The sequence below is a fragment of the Hypanus sabinus genome, chromosome 8 (genome assembly GCF_030144855.1).
Source record: "Hypanus sabinus isolate sHypSab1 chromosome 8, sHypSab1.hap1, whole genome shotgun sequence".
NCBI lineage: Eukaryota > Metazoa > Chordata > Chondrichthyes > Myliobatiformes > Dasyatidae > Hypanus > Hypanus sabinus.
This window is the reverse complement of record NC_082713.1, coordinates 129,404,816-129,429,132: the sequence shown is the minus strand read 5'-3', so window position 1 is coordinate 129,429,132 and position 24,317 is coordinate 129,404,816. Positions and strand designations below refer to the sequence as shown.

The window sequence follows — 24,317 nt, the reverse complement described above, 5'->3', positions numbered from 1 at the left end:
GTATATGGTGACATACATACATGTACTTTGACGATAAATTTAATTTGACTTTGGTGAAGTTTGAATTAAAATAAGGAGGAGGTCAAAGCAAGTCAAAGTCTTTAATTTGCTATCAGCTCTAATATTATCAATGCTTTCTCATGTACTTACATACAGAGTTACAATAACTGCTCTCTTTAGGTATGGTGCAGAGACTTTATGGAGTCCTTTGATTCTGTCAGTAGAGAGGTTTCTGAAATTGAAAAAGATAATTTTTAATAAACAAAGATGCCTAGATGCCCGACAAAACACTCAGCTGGGTGAGAATCTCTTTGGGTGGACGTTAAACTCAAAGCCAGGACTCCACCTGAGGAAATAACCCAAATAGATCTTCTTGTATTTCACAGGGATGCCACATTCTGCACTCACTGGGCTGATTTCACTGTTGTTGTACTTGGAGTCTCTGCTGACTAACTTTGTGCTAGGTGTAGGGGAGTGTCAGCCAGGGTTCTGGTTTCTAATCTCTATCAACAACACTCTAATCTATGCCAACAAGGGCAAGATCAGAGCATATTTTGGTACCTCTGCACAGTGGAAAAATCTGCCAAGGTTTAAAAGTGCACAGAGGATAATGGATTAGATGTCAGCGAGATTGCGAAAATCTACTTAGAGATTAGGTTTGCCCCATGTGCTTCGAAAGAGAGTGAAATGCATGGTCTGCATGAAATCAAGTCACCGAGGATTGTACTGGGCCACAGTTTCAGAGCCAACACAGTATGCCCACACTTCACTAGCCCTAACCATTCATTAGTCAGTTTTCCTCCACCTACGACGAGGGAACACACATGGTCACTGAGAGACAAGCAGCTGTGGGAATTGAACACCGACCTTTGAGCTGGGACAGTAGTAGCATCACTCTAACCCCCAACACTACCGCATCGCCACTGCAGTATCTGACAGTGACCCGTCTCAACAGACTCTGTACTTAGAAAGAGCAAATCAGTAAGCTGACAAACACTTCCAGGCATGGGGACACATAGAACAAAGAACAACACAGCACAGTACAGGCCATTTGGCCCACAATGTTGTGCTGACCCTTAAACCCTGCCTCCCATATAACCCTCCACCTTAAATTCCTCCATTAACGTTAATCTACGTTAACATGGATCAGACACTGCCCAGGATACAAAGAACAAACACGTTTCCTTGTTCAAAATAGATTTCAAACGTCCAGGTGTGAGGGTTTATGGGACTTATGTTCAGTATCTCCTTTCCCAAAAATGATTTTGGAGTGGGACTTCAACTCAGTTGGGCAGGGGTGAGTTCTGTCACCGTTAAAGTAGAACTGACACATGGAGTGAGGGTCACACATGACCTGTACCTCTCAGGAATGAATTGCTGGATGTCAATTCTTCTGTTTTTTTAACTCCAGAAATAATTGAAAGAAAAACACAGGAGCCTGAGATAACCTGCCTTCTCAGTTTTTCTTTAGTGAAGGGTTCACATATGGCCTGGTGGCGTAGTGATGTACATTCTTCAAGTACTTCTTACATATAACCCGTGATCCATTATGTAAACAGAATGCTTAATTAAACAATATAGTCACAAAATTACTCAAATATTAATGCAATATTAAATACACTATTTCAATGAGTATCAGTATTTTCAAAGCAGGAGTGGAAGAGAAGGAAATGGCAACACAATTTCTCTGAAACCAGTCTCTAGAGTATCTGGGTAATACAAATGGATTTGGGTTTCCGCTGTGCACTCAGTCTGGATCCTGAAGAAATATGGATAACTAACAAACCTGGAAGGAAGATCAAATCCCAGTTTAAGTGGGTGGGTCAAAGATGACCTGGGACTCAGGAGAGCAGCCATTTACAGGATTCCCTTTGAATACGGAGCAGGGTATATCAGCCAGACTGGGCTCACGGTGGAAACCCCCATTAAGGAGCACAGGATGTGTACCTGTTTGGGTTATTTGGAGAAATCAGTGATAGCAGAACATTGCGTACGCAATGACCGCAGGATTGACTTCGACAGCACAGAATTAACTGCGCTATGGCAATGGCATTTGGGACCACCTGGTGAAGGGAGACATTGAAATAAGACTAGAGAATAAGAATGTCAATAAAGACAAAGGTCTCTCTATAAGAACTAGAGTATGATTTAAAATGAGGTGGGACAGCAGAAACCTGATTGGTTGAGGACTAACCAATCAAGAGTGATGGATGATGGGAGCTGAATATATACTGTATATATACCTCATCTAAGAAAAGATGTGCTGGCACTGGTGAGGGTTCAGAGGAGGTTCACAAGGATGATTCCGGGAATGAAAGGGTTATCATATGAGGTATGTTTCATGGCTCTGGGTCTGAACTTGCTGGAATTTGGGGGGGAGGGAGGAGGAACCTCGTTGGAACTTTTCGCATGTTGAAAGGCCTAGACAGAGTAGATGTGGAAATGATGTTTCCCATGGTGGGGGAGTCTAGGACAAGAAGGTACAGCCTCAGGATAGAAGGGTGTCAAATTAAAACAGAGATGCGGAGAAAATTCTTTAGCCAGAAGGTGGTAAATTCATGGAATTTGTTACCACAGGCAGCTGTGGAGACTAGGTCATGGGGTGTATTTAAGTCAGAGCTTGATAGGTTCTTGAATCCCATGGCATCAAAGGTTATGGGGAAAAAAGCTGAGGAGTGGGTTGAGGAGGTGAAAAAGGATCAGGCATGATTGAATGTTGGGGCAGACTCAATGGGCTAGATGGCCTAACTCTGTTCCTATGTCTTAAGGTCTTGTTATACCACCAGTCTAGAATAAGCATCATACATGATGAAGATGCATTTGTTAAAATTGACATGTAGACCCAGCTGGAAGACCGAGAAGAGTTAATGTGTCATAATTGCCGGGAAAGCACTAGATCCTTTCTCATCTGAAGATAAATTCATTAAATCTGAGCCATATACCTATGTTTGAAATAGATAATGCCCAAGGGAAAGCCTCATCAGTGGAATTTTGCCCACAGCAGTAGATAATTTCCTTCAATCGGTTTCCGCACTAGAATACAATTTTGCAAACTGTGCAGAAAGTATTGCAGCACAGATGCAGTGAGTGAGGCAGCATTAAGAACCAGGGTTACATCTGTGGAATTCTCTGCCACAGGAAACAGTTGAGGCTGGTTCATTGGCTATATTTAAGAGGAAGTTAGATATGGCCCTTGTGGCTAAAGGGATCGGGAGTACGGAGAGAAAGCAGGTACAGGGTTCTGAGTTGGATGATCAGCCATGATTATACTGAATGGTGGTGCAGGCTGGAAAGGCCAAATGGCCTACTCCTGCACCTATTTTCTGTGTTTCTATCAGAATGGCTTTCAGTCAGGTATTAGCACCAACTCCTTCTGATAACTTTGCTGGCATGAAAAGTGGATAGTATCAAGCTATCGCAATGTAAGAGACGTCACAGCCAGGTCAGTCCTCTTTGTCGGAGCCCAATGGGGATCAGTGCAGAGCAGCAGTGTGATTTATGCTTCCCTAAGCCAAAGCTTCAAGGTTACAAGTTACAATATCAATAAGTGGTAAGAAGCCAATTAAACCAGAATTGATTCAACTTCCTTTACTGACCCGGCTAATGAAGAGTAGAAGCCCACAAGGCCAGATTATTCAACTGTCGTCATCTTGCTGATGGTTATCAGTTTAAATCGGCTGAATCAACATGTTCACTTTTATAGCCCATTTGTTAATTCCACTACTTCCATCCAAGGCCGATGTGAATGCAATGTAATTACATTTAAATAGTGCTTCTCCGATACCGAAACAAGACCAAAAAGCCATTAGACAATCGGAACAGAATTAAGCCATTCGAGGCACTGAGTCTGCTCTGACATTCCATCATAGCTGTTTTATTACCCCTCTCAACCCCATTCTTCTGCTTCCTCCCTGTAACCTTTGATGCCCTGACTAACCTAGAATCTATCAACCTCCGTTTTAAATATACCCAATGACTTGGCCTCTACAGCTGTCTGTGACAATGAATTCCACAGATTCACCACACTCTGGCTAAACAAATTCCACCTCAACAACACACACAAAATGCTGGTGGAACACAGCAGGCCAGGCAGCATCTTTAGGGAGAAGCACTGTCGACGTTTTGGGCTGAGACCCTTCGGTCCTGACGAAGGGTCTCGGCCTGAAACGTCAACAGCGCTTCTCCTATAGATGCTGCCTGGCCTGCTGTGTTCCACCAGCATTTTGTGTGTGTTGTTGTTTGAATTTCCAGCATCTGCAGATTTCCTCATGTTTGCTCTTCAAATTCCACCTCATCTCTGTTCTAAAGGGATATCCTTCTATTCTGAGGCTGTGCCCTCACACAATAGGAGACATCCTCTCCATGTCCACTCTGTAGGCCTTGCAATATTCACAAGGCTTCAATGAGATCACCTTCCCCCATTCTTCTAAACTCCAGTGAAAATTGACCTAGAGCCCTCAAACGCTCCCCATACCTTTAACCCTTTCAGTCTCTAGATCATTCCTCAGAGCAGAGGAGAAAGCTTTCAGAGGTATACAAAATTATGAGAAGCTTTGATGGAGTAGACAGTGGGGAGCTTTCTCTGTGGTCAACAAGTCTAATAACGGAGGGCATAGGCTTAAGGTGAAGAGTAAAAGAGAGTTAGCACTGATCAGTGGAAGATTTTTTTTTCACCAAGAGGCTACTGCAATCTGGAATGTGCATCCTAAATGCAAGGCCTGTGGTGGAGATAAGTACTGTCATAACATTTAAAAATCATCAGCACAAACATTTGGATCACCAAGGCAAAGCAGACTAGAGAGCAAGTGATAGCAAATGTGATTCAGATAGATAGGTAACTGAAGTTGGAATAGATATAAAGGATCAACGAGCCTGTTCCTGGCTACATGACACCTATCACTAAAGACTTGCTGGAAGGAGTATGCAGCAAGTAGTTTCTTAAGGAAAGAGGGAGACGTGCAAGGGAGACATTTAGAACAGGCGTTCCCAAATTAGAGTCTAAGGACCCCTCAGTTAATGGTAGGGGTCCATGGCATAAAAAAAGTTCAGGAAACCCCGGGTTACAGAGAGAAGATCCAACAGCTTCAGAAGCAGAGAACAGGCAGCCAGGACTGAACAAATAAAACCTGTCAATGTGGCCACAGTAGATGAGCAACTAAATCCAAAAGCTTTACATGGCTGCCAGCTCATTTAGCTGAGGGTGCACACACTATACGAGGTGCCTCCTTGGAGGTAGAGCAAGAACCAAAGTCTCATCTGTGCAGGAGAGTTTAATTCTCATCTCCCAGTAAATATGTACTCCTCAACTCAAAGGTTGAGGCCACTCTAACAATTCAGGCATGAGACATTTTTTAGTTCTGGAGTCATAGAGCAGTACAGCACAGAAGCAGGCCCTTCTGCCCATCTAGTCTATGCTGAACCATTATTCTGCACAGTCCCATCGACCTGCACCAGTGCCCTCCATACTCCTGCCTTCCACGTACTTATCCAAATGTCTCTCAAATGTTGAAATCGAACATCCCCATTCCCCACTTCCAATAATAGCTTGTTCCACGCTCACACCACCCTCTGAGTAAAGAAGTCCCCCTCCCAGGTTCCTCTTAAATATTTCACCTTTTTCCCTTAATCTATGACCTCTAATTCTTGTCTCACCCAACCCCACTGGAAAAAAACCTGCTTTTAGCGCAACTGGAATATTGCCTCCAAGTGTGGTCTCCCTACTGAGGTAAGGATTTGCTTGCAATAAATGGGGTGCTTAAAGGACTCACCAGACAAGTTCTTAAGATGGTCAAGAGATGAAAGGAGGCACGTGAGGGATATGGAAGATTAAGGTAACTGGCAAAATATAGTCCATAGAAAAATCAGGGGTGATCACATTAAAAATAATCTTATGGGGTTTGACAGCAGATTCAACGCCTGGCTGAGGAGAACCAGGGTCACAGACTCAAGATATCATCCATTCAGGACTGGGATGAGAAGAAAGCCCTTCACCCAAAGGATCATGAATCTATGGACACAAGAGACTGCAGATGCTGGAATCTGGGGTAATAAGCAAATAGCTAGAAGAATTCAGCAGGTCAGGCGGCATCCGTTGGAGGAAAAGGGACTCTGCATCAAGAACTCCCGAGCCACGCTCTCAAAATGTCGATCATCGGTCTGCCTCTGTGGATGGGGCTTGACCCACCAAGGTTCTCCAGCATCTTCTTTATTTGTCGCTCTCTAAGAGAGCCATTGAACAAGCTCAAGGCCGAGGGCAATAACTTTATGGATGAGGTTACTGCAGAAAAATGATCTTACCAAATGGCAAGTGAAACAAGAGATCATATGGCCTACTCCTGCTGCTACTTCTATGTCCCTATGTTAACCACTGGCAATTCCAGGGCAGGGTGACCTGGTGGCAGTCACTACCTTTCCAGCTCAAGGTTACAAAGCATGATTAACACACACAAAGTGCTGGATGACCTCCATAGGTCTTGCAGCATCTATGAGGAGTAGATTCAGGCCAAGACCCTTCATCGGAACTGGAAAGGAAGGAGGAAGAAACCAGAATACGAAGATGGGTGGTGGGATAGCGAAGGAGTAAAAGCTGGAAGGTGAAAAATGAAGCCAGGTTGGGGGGGAGGGGACAGGTGATGAATTGAGAAGCTGGGAGGCGATAGGTAGAAGGGTTTAAGGTCTGAAGAAGCAGTAATCTGATAGTCCTGGCCAGTTTCCAATCCAAACAGCAAGCAATTACCAACAGGTATTGCTTCTAAAAACCAGGTGCGATTGGTTGATTACAGCCCAACTCCCCTCAACTAAAATCAATGACCAAGACAAGAAAATACCAAGTGATTACCATCTTGCTGCACAGAAAATTCATTGCCATATCCTTTAAGCTTTTAATTGTCAGAAAAACGCTGCAGGATAAGCTCAGGGCAGCAAAGGTTTTCAATAAATGCACGTGCTTCATTCCTTCTTTGTCACAATTTAGTTTCTGTCTCTGTATGACTGATGGGCTGAACTGGCATTGCTGGAGTTGGAGCTCTTCCAGAATTCAATTGTAAAGGGAGTTCTCTCAGACTACACCAGAATGAGCAGCACATACAAAATGCTGGAGAAACTCAGCGGTAAGGCAGCATCAACGGAGAGGAACAAACAGTCAATGTTTCAGGCCAAGACCCAGGGAGGGCAGTGAAGAATGCCAAAGGTTAAGCACTGGTATTTGGGGAAATTAAACTGAAGGAGGTCAAGATTTGAAATGCAGAAATGCTGAGGTGTGAAGGCTGAAGTGAGGGTAGGTGATGATCTGAAAAGAGGAATAGGAATATTAAACTTGCAGAAATGCCTGCTCTTAGCTGACACAGGTCAACAAAGAACAGAATGAACAGTGTGTAGGGCTCGGGTGAGAAGGGCAGGTCAGCAGGCCTGAGTGAGCTCACAGTCAAAGTGGTCAAGGGAGGGTGCAGGAACAATCATGCAGGTAGGAGGACGAGCCAAGGAATCACATGGATAATCAGCTGGAATTAGCTGAGCTGAGCTGCTGATGGGGACAACAGTGAAACAGGGATGGGAGAAGATACTGAGGTGCAAGCTAACTGCGTTTAACCGGATGTCAAGCTTCCACCTCCGGCGGTGAAGCAGCAGATGAATGTGCTTGGTGGCCAGGGTACGACCTTCCTCATCTTTAGTAGGCACACATCACTAAACATCCAGTATTGTTTAGCAAGACAAGGGGTAACAGAGAGGTCAAGAACAGTGGTAGTGAGGTAGCAGAGGAGGTCAAACACAAGGTGGCAGAGGAGGCTGCCAACAAGCGGCAGTAGTTGGATGAGAAACTCAAGAGAATTTTTCAGGATTCAAGGTTAGAAATAAGAAATAAAGATGTGAGGGGTGGTTGATAAGTTCGTGGCCTAGGGTAGAAGGAGTCAATTTTAGAAAACCTAGTACATATATTTTTCAATATAGTCCCCTTCTACATTTACACACTTAGTCCAGCGTTTGTGGAGCATACGGATCCCTTCTTTGTAGAAGTCGGCATCTTAGACCTCCGGAAAGTGTTCACAGCAGGGGTGATTGATAAGTTTGTGACCTAAAGTAGAAGGAGATGAGTTATACAGCCCTTGTTACATGCACGTGCAGTTCAACTCTTTGAGTGATTATGCAGAAAGTTTGAAGTTAATAACTTCTGTGGTATTTCTGTTTCAGATAATTGAAAATTGCAAGTAAGCACTGTCTGAGAAAATGGACAACATCGGCCTTCGTTCAGTCATCCGCTACCTCAGTCTCAAGGGCTTATCACCCAAGGTCCATGAGGACATGGTGGCAACACTAGGGAAGGGTGAAAAATAAATGTGCTAGGTTTTCCAAAACTGACTCCTTCTACCTTAGGCCACAAACTTATCAATCAGCCCTTGTATAAAAGACAAACTACCAAATAACTCAGTAACAAATTATGTATTTAAATCAAATACGGAACAAATTAGAACACTAACAATATTACTACAGTATTATAAAACTGTAGTTCCGAAAAGGAATTTATCCAGTACATGCTGCTGTGCTCTTTTGATCAATTGCAAATGAACAAAATCAGCACAGATACCTAGTGCAGGTAATTGACTGCCTTCATACAATGTATTTAATGATTGCATCATCCAAATCTTCACTTTCAATTGAACATTCAAAATGATTGTTGGTACCTTAAAATTCTTCATAGTTCGTAAATTGTTGAGGTAGTGAAATTGTTCCATTTTCACTCCTGGCCATTTCTGGCATCTCCAAGCCTGAATGCTTGAAACAGTTCGAATTGGCTTACTGCTTATTTCTCACTGACTATCAGCAACAAAAAACGCAACTGACACTATTTATTAACTGTTTGCTCTCAGCAGTGTAGTGTGTAACAGCCACACAAGTGCACACGACTGACACTAGCTAGGAACTCTCCTGCCCCAATTAAGTTCTGCAATGTCCCATATAAACAAAGGAAATCCCAGCTATACTCCTGATTAGTTTTTGTTCCTGAAGCATTGTTTCAAATAAGAGGCTGTCACAATTAACTGATGGCCCAATTAAGCAGAATTTACTGTATTATACTAACCACTGTGGAATTTTAGACCCAAGACCACAGGATGCATAACATATCACCAAGTATCAAAATGCAATCAGAACATCAGTAGAGGGTCATCAACAGAAATGAGAGCAACAATGGGACTGTGTAGCCAGAGCCTTACAGCTCATGAACCCTTAAATATCAGCTATCAGTCAGCACTCTCACTCTCTGGGTTTGAGCAAAACTATGCAGAAACTCTGGTCGATAACCAGGAACAAAGTGCAACTCTCAACTATTTTTAGGGGAGCATAAGAGCACAGCTATGTATGTTTTGCTGATTAGGGAAGTAACTCGCACAGCCAGGAGTAAGCTTTGAAATGAGGCTGCACTCCCCAGTGAGTCTAATCAAAACCATACAAATGCTTATCCATGCATTATCCCAACCGCATTCATTGTCGAGCTGTCCATCATTAATTCTATTTTATTTCCACTGTATAAACGTGCTTTGACCAGCTGGTGAATGCTGGAGAATTGGTCAAAGGGAGCTTAGTAGAGGTTCTGTCTGACATTCTATAAACAAAAGAAGATTTCTGATGGAACAGTGGGGGCTCCTTAAGAGCAGCAGGTGGAATTCTGGCAAACTTTGTGTCTCCGTAATAACAGAGATTAATCCAATTTAGAACACATTTTCTTTCGTATCACTCATTTGTGAAGCACCTCAGTCAGTTGTGGAGGAGTAGAGCAATAAGATGATAGCTCAGAGAACAACTTTTACTGCTAGCCGTCTGAATGTGGCAAAGCAGCAAACCCCCAAGCTTTTCACAGGAGAATTAAACACAAGGCAACATAGAGATACTAATGCAGAGAACCTTAGGAGGATGGTAAGCTTTAAGTAGTTTATTAAATGGGACGGGGCAAAGAAGTGTGCTAAAAGCACAAACAGGGTTGGCAGTGTTAGTGAAAGGAGGCATTGGAGGAGTACAAAGATCTCAGCGGGTGGTGAAACAAGGAAAGACATAGAAAAGGGCTCAGAAACGAGTAGAAGATTAAAGTGTTGCTTAACTGGGAGCTAACGTAGTTCAGTGAGCAGATTGATCTGCGTTTGAGTCTGGACACCACCCAGGACAACGGCAAAAGGTCTGACTTCTGCCTCATGATGACCAAGCAGAGATGCATTGGAACAGTCAAGGCTGGAAGCAACGAGGAAAACTTCAGGAGCACGGGGATCAAGAGTTGAAGTTGATTTTTTAAAAGAATGAAAACAGACACTCTTGAAAATTTGTAAACAAAATTTGAGGCCGACATTTTAGTGTGGTGCTCAGCCCTACATTGTCAGGGCTCACTTTCAGCATGTGACTTTACCGATGTACCATCTCTCTCAGGTGCCATTAATTACCTTATGGCAACATTTCAAAGAAGAGGATGGGAATTAAATGCAGTTAAAGCCATGATATAACATAGAATCTCCTACAAAATCCCACCTAGGTGCCTCACCTAGTAGCAGTGACACTGGCTGAACATCAGCAAAGTACGGCGAAGATTTGTTCTCTGGCAGGTCTAACCTAGCTGTGAAGGTGATGTTCCATCGGTGTGCTACTAGACTAGATCTTGTAGTCGGATCATGGCTAGCTAAGTCAAGGAGGTAAGAATGCCTTTGCTACTTTGTAGGTTATGCCTCTTCAAGCAAAGGCTGCACCCAACTAGGACCCAGCAGCAGGGCGTCTGATGGTGTCTGTGGCAGATGAATCCAAAAGGGTGAATTGTACAGCCATCTTTGGTGGCATGTGGAGGAACCAGAGTGCTGGTCAACGGATGGCATCACTAGACTAGTTAGTTGCCACTGCGGGGCAGCTTCCTTACCCGCTAAGTCTGTTACACTCCTGTATACCACTTAGCATCAGATTTGGAAGCCAGGAAAGACTGTATGGTGGGGGCATGACACCGTCTGTCTTATTACTGTGCAAAGTGTGTTGCAGCAGAGTTTCTGGATGGTCTGCAGAGACTAAACTCTCAGCACAGTCAACATCAAAATCGATGGACAGCCAAAGAAGAAGATGATAACATAGAACACAACAGCACAATACAGGCCCTTCAACCTACGCTGTTGTTACTACATTTTAACATACTCCAAGATCAATCTAACCCTTCTCTCCTACATAACGCTCTGGTTTTCCCAAGTCCAAGTTAATGGGTGGAAAACAGAAAGCTTCCTCATCAATTCAGGAGTCAGGAAAGTCTTGTTTGTGTGCTGTACTGAGCCTTTTGTCAATCCATCAAGAAAGCTGCAGTCTCAAGATGGGTGATAAGCCAGGAAAGCAGGTGAACCCTCCCTGGACATGGGCATCTTCTATTTGGACACAATGGAATTCTTTGAAGAAATAACAGGCAGGATAAACAAAGGAGTGTCAATGGACGTTGTTTCTGTGGATCTTCAGAAGGTCTTTGACAAGGTACCACACATGAAACTGCTAAACAAGGTAGGAGTCCATAGTATTACAGGAAAGCACCCAGCATGGATAGAACATTGCTGACTGACAGGGGGCAACAAGTGTGAATAAAGGGGGCCTTTTCTGGTCGATTGCCAGTGAGTAGTGGTGTTCCGCAGGGGCTGGTGTTGGGATCACTTTTTTTCACATTATCTGTCAATGATTTGGATGTAGGAATTGATGACTTTGTGGCCAAGTTTGCAGACAATACAAAGATAGGTGGAAGGGCAATAACCGTTCAGAAAGCAGGGAGTCTGCAGAAGGACTTAGCAAGATTATGAGAATGGGCAAAGAAGTGGCAGATGGAAGTGTATGGTCATGCACTTTGGTAGAAGGAATAAAGGCATAAACTAGTTTCTAAATGGGAGAAAATACTGAAATACTTGGGAGTCCTTGTGCAGGATACCCTGGTTAACTTGCAAATTGAGTCAGTGGTAAGGAAGGCAAATGCAATGTTAGCATTCATTTCACAAGGACTAAAATATAAAAGGATGTAAAGCTGAGGCTTTAGAAGACGTTGGTCAGACCACATTTTGGAGTATTGTAAGTGTTTTTGGGCCCCTGATCTGAGAAAAGATGCGTTGGCTTTGGAGGGGGTCCGGAGGAGGGTCACAAGAATTATTCTGGGAATGAAAGGGTTAATGTATGAGAAGTGTTTGACAGCTCCAGATCAGTACTCACTGAGGTTTAGAAGTATGAAGGGGGATCTCACTGAAACCTATTGAATATTGAAAGGCCTAGATAGACTGGATATGGAGAAGACGTTTCCTATAGCGGTGGAGTCTAGGACCAGAGGACACGGCCTCAGAATACAATGATGTTTCTTTGGAACAGAAATGAGAAGGAATTTCTGTAATCAGAGGGTGGTCAATCTGTGGAATTCATTACCACAGATGGCTGTGGAGGCCACATCATTGGGTATACTTAAAGCAGATATTGATAGGTTTTTGATTAGTAAGGGCATCAAAGGTTACGGGGAGAAAACAGGAAATAGGGTTGAGAAGTATAATAAATAGCTATTACAGAATGATAGAGCAAACATGATGGGCCAAATAGCCTAATTTTGCTCCTCTGTCTTATGGACACCTACAACTATTTTGAGCTGGCTCTGGGGGAATCAGAGCCAATCGCAATTAAAGCTGGGCATTTACTTTTGATGATTGGTGCAATAGATCCTTGCTCCATTAGGTTCAATTACCCAAATGTGCTGGGAACCCTGTTCTGAAGAGCTGAGGAATGCAGCATGAACTGACAATGGGCAATATCAAGCGAGTCGTCTCGAAGGCAAGAGAACGTCGGTGTTCTCGGTTTTGGTGTAGCTGGTCCGAGAATGGTCATACCCCGCTCCTGAACCAGGACAGTCACCAGAGCCATGTTCCATTTCAACTGGAGATCCAAAATATATAGAACTTGCATGGACCTGATTTACTGGTCTCCAGAAAAGGAAGGAAAACTACAAATTTGGCCTTATTGCCAAAGGCTACCTGTGCACATGGCTGCATCAAACTTGCACAAATCAATCAGGCATCATTCTGCACAGAATGTCCTCCAGTGCCCGCAAGGAAAAGAGATGGCAGAGTCGTTATGACCCTACTCCATCATTTGCTGTCCCCTAATTCCAGTGTTCAGTGTGCATGCTGCATCTGAACAATAGCTCCTATTTATATAGCAGCTTTAGCATAGTGACATAACCCAAGCTTCAAGAGAACATCAACAAGAAGCAACACCAAACCATGAAAGATGTAAAAGCAGACATGCAATCACTGGTGAGTGAGGCAGCTTTTAAAGATCAGCTTAGAGGGAGAAGGATAGATACTGAAACATGTTTTAGGGGAAAGTATTCAGGGACTTTGGGTCTTTATCTCCAGAGATAACAGAACCAGGATCAATTCATCCCAAGGAAGAAGAGGCTTAACAGTGTAATTAATACTGTGGATGGTCAAAATTGGAGCAAGCCCAATATCTCGGAGAGTTGGAGATTAGCAACAAGGTGAGTGCAGCCAGGGAGAAATTTGAAACAAAAGGTGTACATATGAAGATAAGCCGTAGTGCCCTCACAAACGAGAATGTTAGAAATACTCAGCAGAGTAATATTAACCTTACTCAAAGTAGGGGTCAAGCTTGGTCTAATGACTGGTGTACGAGAGGAGCATTTGGCTCACTATCTCGCTGTCAGATATTACCTGGTGTGCTCGCCTGCCCTGCTGGGGCCCAGCATCAGTAGTTTTACAATCAAGAATGAAATTCCAGCACCATTTAGTGACAACACTCAGGGGCACACTGCTCAATTAATTTAAGCTTTTCAAAACTTATCTTAAAGATTCAGTCATTAGCTCCTGAATGCTTTTGCCTGTGGCACCCCATTCAACCATTCACTTGCACTGAAAATTTCAAGTAATGCTGCGCTGAATCAAAATGGAGACAGAGAATGCAATTGAGCTAAAAAATGAAGGGAGGTTTTGAGACATAAAATATGCTCTTTATATTTTAATTGCTCTGTTGTTTTTATCTCTCCCCTTGTGTCTTCACATTATGAAAAGATCTGTTAAATGGGCCCTTGTACTTCTGTTGCTTACATTCCTAAGCAGCCCTTTTGCTAGAATTGAACTGACCCATAGCAATCACCATGGACAGAAAACACAATGACAAGCTCTGTCCACGCTTCCTGTGTGTCAGGTTGATGCACTGCAGAAGGAAGATCGTACAAGAGCACGTTCATTGTGTTGGTCTGTGCCAAGGACAGGCTGGTAATATTTGGTGTATACAGCAAACAAAGTTGATCCATGATCTTTAGGCAAATGGTTCTCTCACACCAGCCCAAGCTCAGAGTCAGGTTAATATTACTCAGTTGATCTGCTATTCCAGTACTCTTTTTTTTAAGCTTTCTAGTATCTGCATGTCACAGTTGCAGCATGTCTTTCTTCTCTCTAACATTCCTCATTCACTTCCCTCAAAATACACCCCACTCCTCCAGATGGACCTTTATGTTACTTTTATTTCAGCAAAGGCAATGAATCACATTGGTTTCTGTCTTATCATACACATGCCCTACTTTTTGCAAATTAAACCATCCTTGTTTTCTCACTTCTCCAGTGTAATGGAGAGTCGCTGACGGGCAACATTGCGACCCTAAGACATAGGAGCAGAATTTCGCCATTTGACTCGTTAAGCCTGCTCCACCATTCTCTCATGGTGATTATTATACTGCTCGATCCCATTCTCCTGCTTTCTCCCCATAACCTTTGATGCCCTTACTAATTAGGAATCTATCAACCTCTGCTTTAAATATACCTGACAACTTGTCCTCCACGGCTGTCCGGGGGAATAAATTCCATGGATTCACCAACCTCTAGTTGAAGAAATTCTTCCTCGCCTCTGTTACAAAGGGACATCCTTATAACCTGAGGCTGTGCCCCCTGGTCTCAGACTCCCCCGCTATAGGAAACATCCTCTCCCTGTCCATTCTATCTCAGCCTTTCAATATTCAATAGGTTGTATTGAGGATACCACCCCCCCCCCCAACCCACCCTCAATCTTCTAAAACTGTTTATCTTTTTTTAGATACTCCCTGGCCTACTAAGCCTTTTCTGTTTTTATTTCAGACTTCCAGCATCTGCAGGGTTTTTTTTGCCGTTCCATTAACATTGCAATTCTGAATAGGCAGTCTATCTCACACACTTTTCAGCTGTCAGAGTCAGGCTGGAAACCAGCCCAGCACCACCCTATTCCACAATAAAACCTTGCTTCAATTTTCAAGAAGGCTGCGTTCTTCCCGCAACCTCAAGGGATTTCAAAGTCACTTACAGCAAATAAGGAGCTGGTGAATAATAATGGAAGCACTTAAAGAGGAGATGTATACCCTTCTGAAACATCTGAGAGTTGACGGCTATGGGAAACTGACACAGAGAAAGAGTTAAGGACTGGGATAGATCAGTCACGATAACACTGAATGGCGGGGCAGGCTTGAGAGGCCAGGTGATCTACTCCTGCTCTGATTTTCCAATGAGATTCATTGTCCCCTGACATTTTCACAGCAATCTTCCTCAGCAGCAATGGTATGGCAACCAGAAAATCTATCCTTTCAGCTTGAAAGATAAATATCTGTGATACTGGAAGAAACTCTGCTGATTTACTTCAAACAGAACTGGAATCTTTTTCACAGACGTCCTTGATTTGCATATGTCACCACAGTTTAATTTCCCATCTAAAGTACGGACTGTGCAACCTTCCCTCAGCATAGACCATGTTCTTCTCTCACTCCCACCAGTCCAGCCAAGTTCTCTTGCCCTTCAACCTCTTTTTCCATTGTTAAAAATTCTCGTCACCATTCCCTATCTGGTTCCATCGCCCCAACACTTTCAACCCTACCTGCCTGGCTTTCTGCTCCCTTTGTTCCCCTTTGTTACCAACTCTCCCACACGGTTTTCTCTTCCCATCAACCCTCCCATATCCGGGTCCATATATCTCATCAGCCTCTGTCTCTATCCCTCTCCTCCTCCATCCATTGTGTTTTTCCCATTTATCAGTTTCCACCTTTCACCTCCCAGCTTTTGTCTCCACACTACCACCCCTCCACTCACTCCTCTGCAACAGCTGGCTTCCTCTCCCCCTCATCTGGTTCGACCCATGACTGAGACGCCTCTATCACACCTCAATATTCTACCGGTCTTTTCTCTATATCCTCGGATCTGATGTGTTTCCACCTGAAAAGCAGACCACACTTTTGCCTAGGGCGATGCCACTTGACCTGAGTTCTTCCAGCAGTTTGCTTATTTCCCCTGTCCCACCCCACTCCAGTACTGCAGTACTCAAGTCTGAGGAGGCCATAACAACCCATCCCTTGTTGTTCACTCGTGAGAATTCCAGCACTGGCCATTGATCAGTGGTCAAACGAAGGCAAATAGTTGTCACTTCAATGTAGTGTTGCTGCTGTAAAATGCTGACAATAGTTTGGCAGGAATCTAACAAATTTAAAAGAATTTTTTTGTTGCTTGGCCCTCCCTCTCCCTCCACCTTAGCTCTGGTGTCAAAATAATAAGGTTTGAAAATGTCACCTGGTAACATTCCAATTTTGCTGGAGTTTCGTCCATGGAACAACAATGCAACTGGCAGAGAGCCCTGAACGTTGAAGGTGGAGGGAGCTAATATGATTTGTGGTCCTATTCACTTTAACTACAGGGGCCCTGAACTCTATTTAAAACCATGAAGAGGCTATTCTCCCAACACAAACTTATCAATTGACATCCCTTAAAATATTTGTTCTTAGTTCAGGTATCTGGCATACAACAGTACTAAGTTATCAGAAAAGCTACACAGTCTGAACTACTCAAGATCAAGAAAACTGAAATTATTCTAGTATAGAGCCTCTCTGATTTCCTAAACCCACCTAGTCGATCCGGTAATAGAATTCTGCACTCTCAGCCTTACCATACAGTTAACATGCAGTTCAGGCAGTTAACATTCATGCAGAATGTTGTCAAACTAATTCTCAGTAGGTTAAATATGTCCACTCTCTTCCCATTATTTAGCTATATTCCCAGTCAATAATCTCCTCTTGCAAATGCAGGGAATGCACACTTCCTAAAAACATTGCTTACATACAAGATCACCCTCTTTGCTTTTTGCCACTCTTCCCAAATGCAAGCTCCCTTTCTTCATCCATCACTGCCAAACCCTTGTGACTGATATAAATTACATTATGGATTGAGATAGCGTAGGTGACAGAAGTGTGTGCAGTGATAGTGTAGTGTGTAGTGTGTAGAGATCATATCTCCATTAGTCTTAAGAAAATTTTTGAGAAGGATAGGACTGGTGCTTGGGTTGAAATTACAAATTGGAGAAAGGCCAGTTTTGATGGCATCAAGAAATGATCTGGCAGGTGCGGATTATGATAGGTTGTGCTCTGGCAAAGGGATGTTTGGTAAGTGGGAGGCCTTCAAAAGTGAAATGTAGACAGTACAGGGTTTGCATGGTTCTGTTAGAATAAAAAGCGAGGCTAACAGGTTTATGGAACCTTAGTTTTTGAGGGATATTGGGGCCCTAGTTAGAAGAAGAAGGTGCATACCACATATAGGCAGCAAGGAACAAATGAACTACCTTGGGGGTAATACAAACAAACACTTCAGAGGGAAAAAGAAGGCATGAGGTTGCTCTGGCAGACAAGGTGAAGGAGAATCCCAAGGGTTTCTACAGATATATTGAGCAAAAGGATAGCAAGGAACAAAACTGGTCCAGTTGAGGATCAGTGTGATCATCTATGCATGGAGCAGAAAGAGATGGGGGAGATCTTAAATTGAATTTTCTCATCTGTAGTTAGTCATTCTAGAGGACCGAGGCAAAATAGTGGTGAGGTCATGTAATGTATCCTTAGTACAGAAGAGGAGGTGCTTGCTGTCTTGAGGCAATTTACTGCAGTTAAGTCCTCAGGGCCTGACAAGGCGTTCCTCTCAAGCATTGTCGGATGCTAGTGTAGAAATAGAGTGTAGAAAAAGAGGTAATTAAAACGTTGGGAGCCACGGGTGAGGTGCCAGAGAACTGGAGGATAGCTAATGCTGTTCCACTGCTTAAGAAAGGCTCTAAGAAAAAGCAGGGAAATGATAGGCCAGCGAGGCTGAGGTCAGCAGTAAGTAAATTATTGGAAGATATTTTAAAGAAGAAGATAAATAGATCCTGATTAGGGATAGTCAAACATGCGTGGTAGGTTGTACCTAACCAGTCTTATAGAGTCTTTCAAGGAGGTTATCAGTTGATGAAAGAAAGGCAGTGGTCATTGTTTACATGGACTTTAGCAAGACCTTTGACAAAGTCCCACATGGCTGGCTGGTCTAGAAGGTTTAGTCACTTGACATTTAGGAGGAGATATAAATTGGATTCAACGTTGGCTTAGGGGAAGAAGCCAGAAAATAATAGTAGACGGCTGTCTCTCTGAAGGCTTGTGACCAGTGGTATGCCACAGGGATCAGAGCTGTGTCCATTAATATTTATTATATATGTCAATGACTTAAATGATAATGTAGTAAAGTGGATCAGCAAACTTGCTGATGACACCAAAATTTGGGGTGTTGTGGACAGTGATGAAAACTGTCAAAGCTTGCAGTGGAATCTGGACCAGCTGAAAAATGGCAGTTGGAATTTAATACAGACAAATGTGGTGTGTTACTCTTTGGGAGTAGAAAGCAGGCCAGGACTTGCACAGTGAGCGGTAGGGCACTGAGGAGTGCAGTGGAACAAAGGGATCTGGAAATACAGATCCATAATTTCTTGAAGGTGGTGTCACAGGTAGTTATAGAGGATTTTATAAAGTGAGCTTTTATCACATTGGCCTTCATAAATCAGAGTAATAGACAATAGACAGTAGGTGCAGGAGTAGGCCATTGGGCCCTTCTAGCCAGCACCGCCATTCACTGTAATCATGGCTGATCATACACAATCAGTACTCCGTTCCTGCCCTCTCCCCATATCCCTTGACCCCACTATCTATAAGAGCTCTATCTAACTCTCTCTTGAATGCATCCAGAATCTTGGCCTCCACAGCCTTCTGGGGCAGAGCATTCCACATATCCACCACGCTCTGGGTGAAAAAGTTTTTCTGCATCTCTGTTCTAAGTGGCCTACCCCTTATTCTTAAACTGTGGCCTCTAGTTCTGGACTCATCCATCAGCGGGAACATGCTTCCTGCCTCCAGCGTGTCCAATCTCTTAATAATCTTATATGTTTCAATCAGATCCCCTCTCATCCTTCTAAATTCCAGTGTATACAAGCCCAGTCGCTCCAATCTTTCAACATATGACAGTCCCACCATCCCAGGAATTAACCTCGTGAACCTACGCTGCACTCCCTCAATAACAAGAATGTCCTTCCTCAAATTTGGAGACCAAAGCTGCACACAGTACTCCAGGTGGGGTCTCACCAGGGCCCTGTACAGCTGCAGAAGGACCTTTTTACTCCTATACTCAATTCCTCTTTATAAAGGCCAGCATGCCATTAGCTTTCTTCACTGCCTGCTGTACCTGCATGCTTGCTTTCATTGACTGATGTACAAGAACACCTAGATCTCGTTGTGCTTCCCCTTCTCCTAACTTGACTCCATTTAGATAGTAATCTGCCTTCCTGTTCTTGCCACCAAAGTGGATAACCCCACATTTATCCACATTAAACTACATCTGCCATACATTTGCCCACTCGCTCAACCTGTCCAAGTCACTGATTACAGGAGTTGGGATATCATGTTGAAGTTGTACAAAATGTTAGTGAGGCCAAATTTGGAGTACAGTATTATGTGCACTTCTGGTCACCTACCAACAGGAAAGATATCAGTAAAATTAAAAGAATACAGAGAAAAATTACACTGATTTGCCGGGACTTGAGGACTTGTGTTTTAGGGAAAGGTTGACAGGTTAGGGCTTTATTCCCTGGTGTGTAGGAAAATGAGGGGAAATTTTACTGTATACCCAGTTATGAGTATAGCTAGGTTAAATGCAAGCAGCCTTTTGGCCACTGAGGTTAGGTGGGACTAGAACTAGAGGCCATAGCTTGAGAGTAAAAGGTGAAATATTTAAGGGGAACCTGAGGGAGAACTTCTTCACTCAGAAGGTGTTGAGCGTGTGAAACAAGCTTCCAGTGAAAGCAGTGGATGTGAGTTCGATTGTGACATGTGAAAGAAGTTAAATAAGTACACAGACAGGAGGCCTAGAGTCCAGGTGCTGTACGACGGGATGAGGCAGAATAATATTTCTGCCTGGACTAGATGGGCTGAACAGCCTGTTTATTTTCTGCGGTGCTCTGTGACTCTACAAATTATAACTTGTGTCAGAACCTAGTTCTTTTCCAGCTTAGAAACACAAAGTCTAATTAAAGCCCTGCTCAAGAAATTCTGAGAAACTGGCATGGCAGGGCCACTCCTCAAAGTGTCATAACACTGCAGGTGGGCTATGATGCACATAGTTCCCTTCTCACTTTTGTATAAAACATATGAGGCATACATTCTATTCAATACATCATTCATCCCCAAGGTGGTTACTTTTAATGACCAGCCATGCCCCCAACTCCGCTCGGAAGCATCTGTGGAAAGTAATGAGTCCTGTGATACAGGCGGAGGCAGAAACACTTCAGAAGCTGAAGCCTTTCTTCCTTCAGAACAAGGACTGGACACTCTTGAAGGATTAACATCCTCTGCAACTTTACTTGGACTTTGTTTCCAACTATCTGCCAATACATCCCAATGATGTGTATGTACTAGGACCATCTCAATCAGGATTATAAATTAAGTACAGAGAAAAAATGGTAAGACTGGTGTGATTATCACCAATTTTCAACTCCATTAGAGCCTTACTTACTTTTATTGCAGAAACATCTTTCAGAATTCAGTGCCTATCTTGATGCCAATTAACACCATTATTCTTATGTTAAATTACAATCCCATATGTAGTTCATGATATCCTCCAGAATTCTGGCATTTTATAAAAGCAGGGAGGTGAATTGTTTAATTCTGTAAAAGCGATCTATGCCTGTTTAATGGAAGCAGCTACCATCAAGTTAATACATTCTTGGGTTCCTCAGAGTTGAATTACTTCTTGGAGAAAGAACTTTGAAAATTGCAACATGCTCAGCAAGTTCTGCCCCAGATCAGGAGCACACAACAAAATAACCTGCTTTTGTGCACTCCCTTTTCCACACATTGTTTCAGCACCACGGTAAAAGTACTGAATTTGCTTTTGAGTGTACTAATGGGGAGCTCATTCCATTAATCAATTGGCTTGGTGGAAGGAGTCAGAAAGTGGCCGTGGAGGACCATTCATGGATTGGAGGCCGGTGACCGGGGTGTGCCGCAAGGACAGTTGCTGGGGTCATTGCTCTGCAATATACGTTAACGATTAGGATGAAAATGCAGGTGGCAGCATTGTCAAGTTTACAGTCTTGAATCAGAGGGGATAACTTTACTTGCTCCATTACTGAACTGTTCACACAACCCATGGACTCACTTTCAAGGACTCCATCTTGAGTTCTTGATTTTTATTGCTTGTTTGTTTATTTATTTATTTTGACATTTGCACAGCTTGTTGCTTTTTTTTTGCTTGTCCGCCCAGTTGGACATGGTTTTTCATTGACTCTTCTGTGTTTCATGTATTTACTGTGATTGCCCACAAGAAAATTAATCTCAGGGTAGTTTATGGTGACACATATGTACTTTGATAATAAATTTATTTTGAACTTTTGAATATACATAATGACAAGGCCATGGTGGGTGTTGTGGAAAAAAGAGGCATAGGAGTACAAGCACATAGTTCCATGTAAGTGGTGACACAGGCAGGTAAATTGATGAATAACATGTTGGGCATGGTTGGCTTTATTGGACAGGGCACCTGGTACAAATGTTAGGACATTGTGTTATAGCTATACAAGATACTAGTGAGGCCTGAGTGTAGTTCTGGTCAAAACAGAAAAAAATCATGAAGATGTTGCTGGACTAGATGAGTTATGAGGAGCAATGGCATCAGCTGAAACAGCTTTCCCTGGAGCCCAGGCGGCTGAGGGGTGACCCTTTTGAAGTTTGTAAAATAACAATGGGTAGAGCAAAGGAGCATGGTCGCCACTGGGGAGTCCAAATCTAGAGACCATAGGCATGGGCTGAGACAAGTAATAAAATGATCAGTCACAATGGTGCAGAGGAGATTTACCAGGATGGCGCATAGACTAGAGTGCACATCTAAAGATAGTTTGAGTGAGCTAGGACTTCTCTCTTTGGAGCAAGGGAGGACGAGAGGTGTAATGATAGAGGCATACAAGATGACAAGAAGCATAGATCAAGTGGATAACCAGACACTTTTCCAAGGATGGAAGTAACTAGTTTCAAGGAGTCATAATTTTATGTTAATTGGAGGGAAGTATAGTGGGTGATGTCAGAGGTATGTTCTTAACATAGTGGGGGGTGCATAGAATGCACTGCCAGGGATGGTGGTAGAGGCAGACACACTAGCGGCATTTACTCTTGGGCTGGCAAATGGATGATATAAATATGGAGAGTTAGGTGGAAGGGAAGGGTTAGGTTGACCTTAGTGTAGGTTAAAAGTTAGCAGAATATCATGGGCCAAATGGCCTGCACTATGCTGTAATATTCTATGTTCTAAGGACCTTCTCGCATCTATTAACTGCTGTTTATCTGGCAAATCATCATGGGTTCCCTCTTAACTGCAAGGCCGTTAAATCTCAAGACTGGGAGTAGCTGGAAAGAATGAATTAGAGACAGATTTCATTGTGTAGCTCCTTTTACAAGTGTCCCACCATTCTTATTTATACGTACACTTCTTTGTTTCTATATTAGAGACTCAATAGCCAATGATCCGATAAGCAGAGATGTGCTTATTACCACATTTGCGTGCTTTAGTGAAATTGGTCAAGCTATCGCAGAGGATTCCCCTGCTTTTCTTCATATTGCATAATGAAGCATCTATTTTTGAGGGGAAATCGATCCAGAAGATTACACCTCAGGCTATATGACACTTTATAAACACGAAAAGTTCTGCAGATGCTGGAAATACGAAGGAACACACACACACAATGCTGGAGGAACTCAGCAGACCGCCGGCAGCATGTATGGAAAAGAATAAACAGTCAACGTTTCGAGCCAAGAACCTTCTTCAGGACTCTTTGTACTACAGTGGATGCATCAGCCAGGGTTACGTGCTCGCGTCTCTACGTACAGCCTTCTGACCCAGAGAAAAGAGAACCACAAACAGCATTTCAGCAGTATTGACACACTGCTCACCTTTCAAATGCAGAGGTCAAATCTCACTGAGGTACAGTGAGATTACTATGAGGAACTTCAAACAGTAAAATAATCAAATCACCACACAAGATGGAAAGGCTTTCTTTTGGTGTATAGTAGTCACCTGAAGTGGATTCTTCTTATATGTAAACAAACAATTTTCACTTTTGCTAAGCCTGCAATATTTCCTTTGTATATTTCAAGACTGTCAAGAGAGAAATTTAAGCTGCCAAAACAAACATATTTCCAAGTAAAGGTCAGAATAAGTCAATCAACACAGAGCTGATTACTTGGGAAAAGTGAGGAAATGGAGAGATCCAGCAGAAGTCATTAAATCATGAAGAGAATTGATAACATATTTTTCAGTGCTTTGGGGGCAAAGGGTCATGAATAAAGTGCTGCTAATAAATTCAATGAAGAATTCTGGAGAAACTTCTCCACTCAGCAGCTGGTGAAAATGGGCAGCAGGATCATTCTGATGAAAGATGAGGTGTTACCTCTGTTTTTTCCCTCTCTCCCCCCATAGAAAGAGACGATTTCTCACACTTCTTCATTCTGATTATGAGCATCTGCATTAATTTGCTTTCCAACAGGTTGAGATAAATGCCCTGAATTGCAGAAGCACACAGTGTATTTTTTTTTAAAAAAAGGAACAGACTCCATCTGCTATATCTTGTTATAGATATTCTGTCACTGGGTTTGTTTTCAACAAAGCACATTCAACACTGGCTGGGTGTAATAGCCAGTATCCATCTGGTAAACAAGGCACACCAACACCCAGGTGAGGCAGTGGATTCACACTCACAGACATAATCTGGTGCAATAAATTATTCCAGATGGAAACTCTGGGGAGTGCTGACCTGCACAAAATTTATCCTTGAGAATAATTTTCTTCAAACTCCTGTTACAACCTAAAATTTCAGGAGCATTATAGACTCACAGAGAAGAAAGAACAGGAGAAATGTAGAGTAATACAGTAGAGAAACAGGCCCCACAGCCCAACTTGTCAATGCTGAACAAGATGCGCAGCTAAACTAGT

The 24,317-nt window shown here is 43.0% G+C and overlaps 1 protein-coding gene across 1 annotated transcript in view; it reads right to left on the bottom strand.

Annotated features, from left to right (window-relative positions):
- The window catches only part of tmtc1 (transmembrane O-mannosyltransferase targeting cadherins 1), a 169,837-nt gene that overhangs the window by 91,091 nt on the left and 54,429 nt on the right, over window positions 1-24,317 (bottom strand). The window contains exon 5 of the mRNA XM_059977827.1: window positions 151-232. Coding sequence (XP_059833810.1) covers window positions 151-232 — 82 coding nt within the window. The remainder of the gene's footprint in view (window positions 1-150; window positions 233-24,317) is intronic.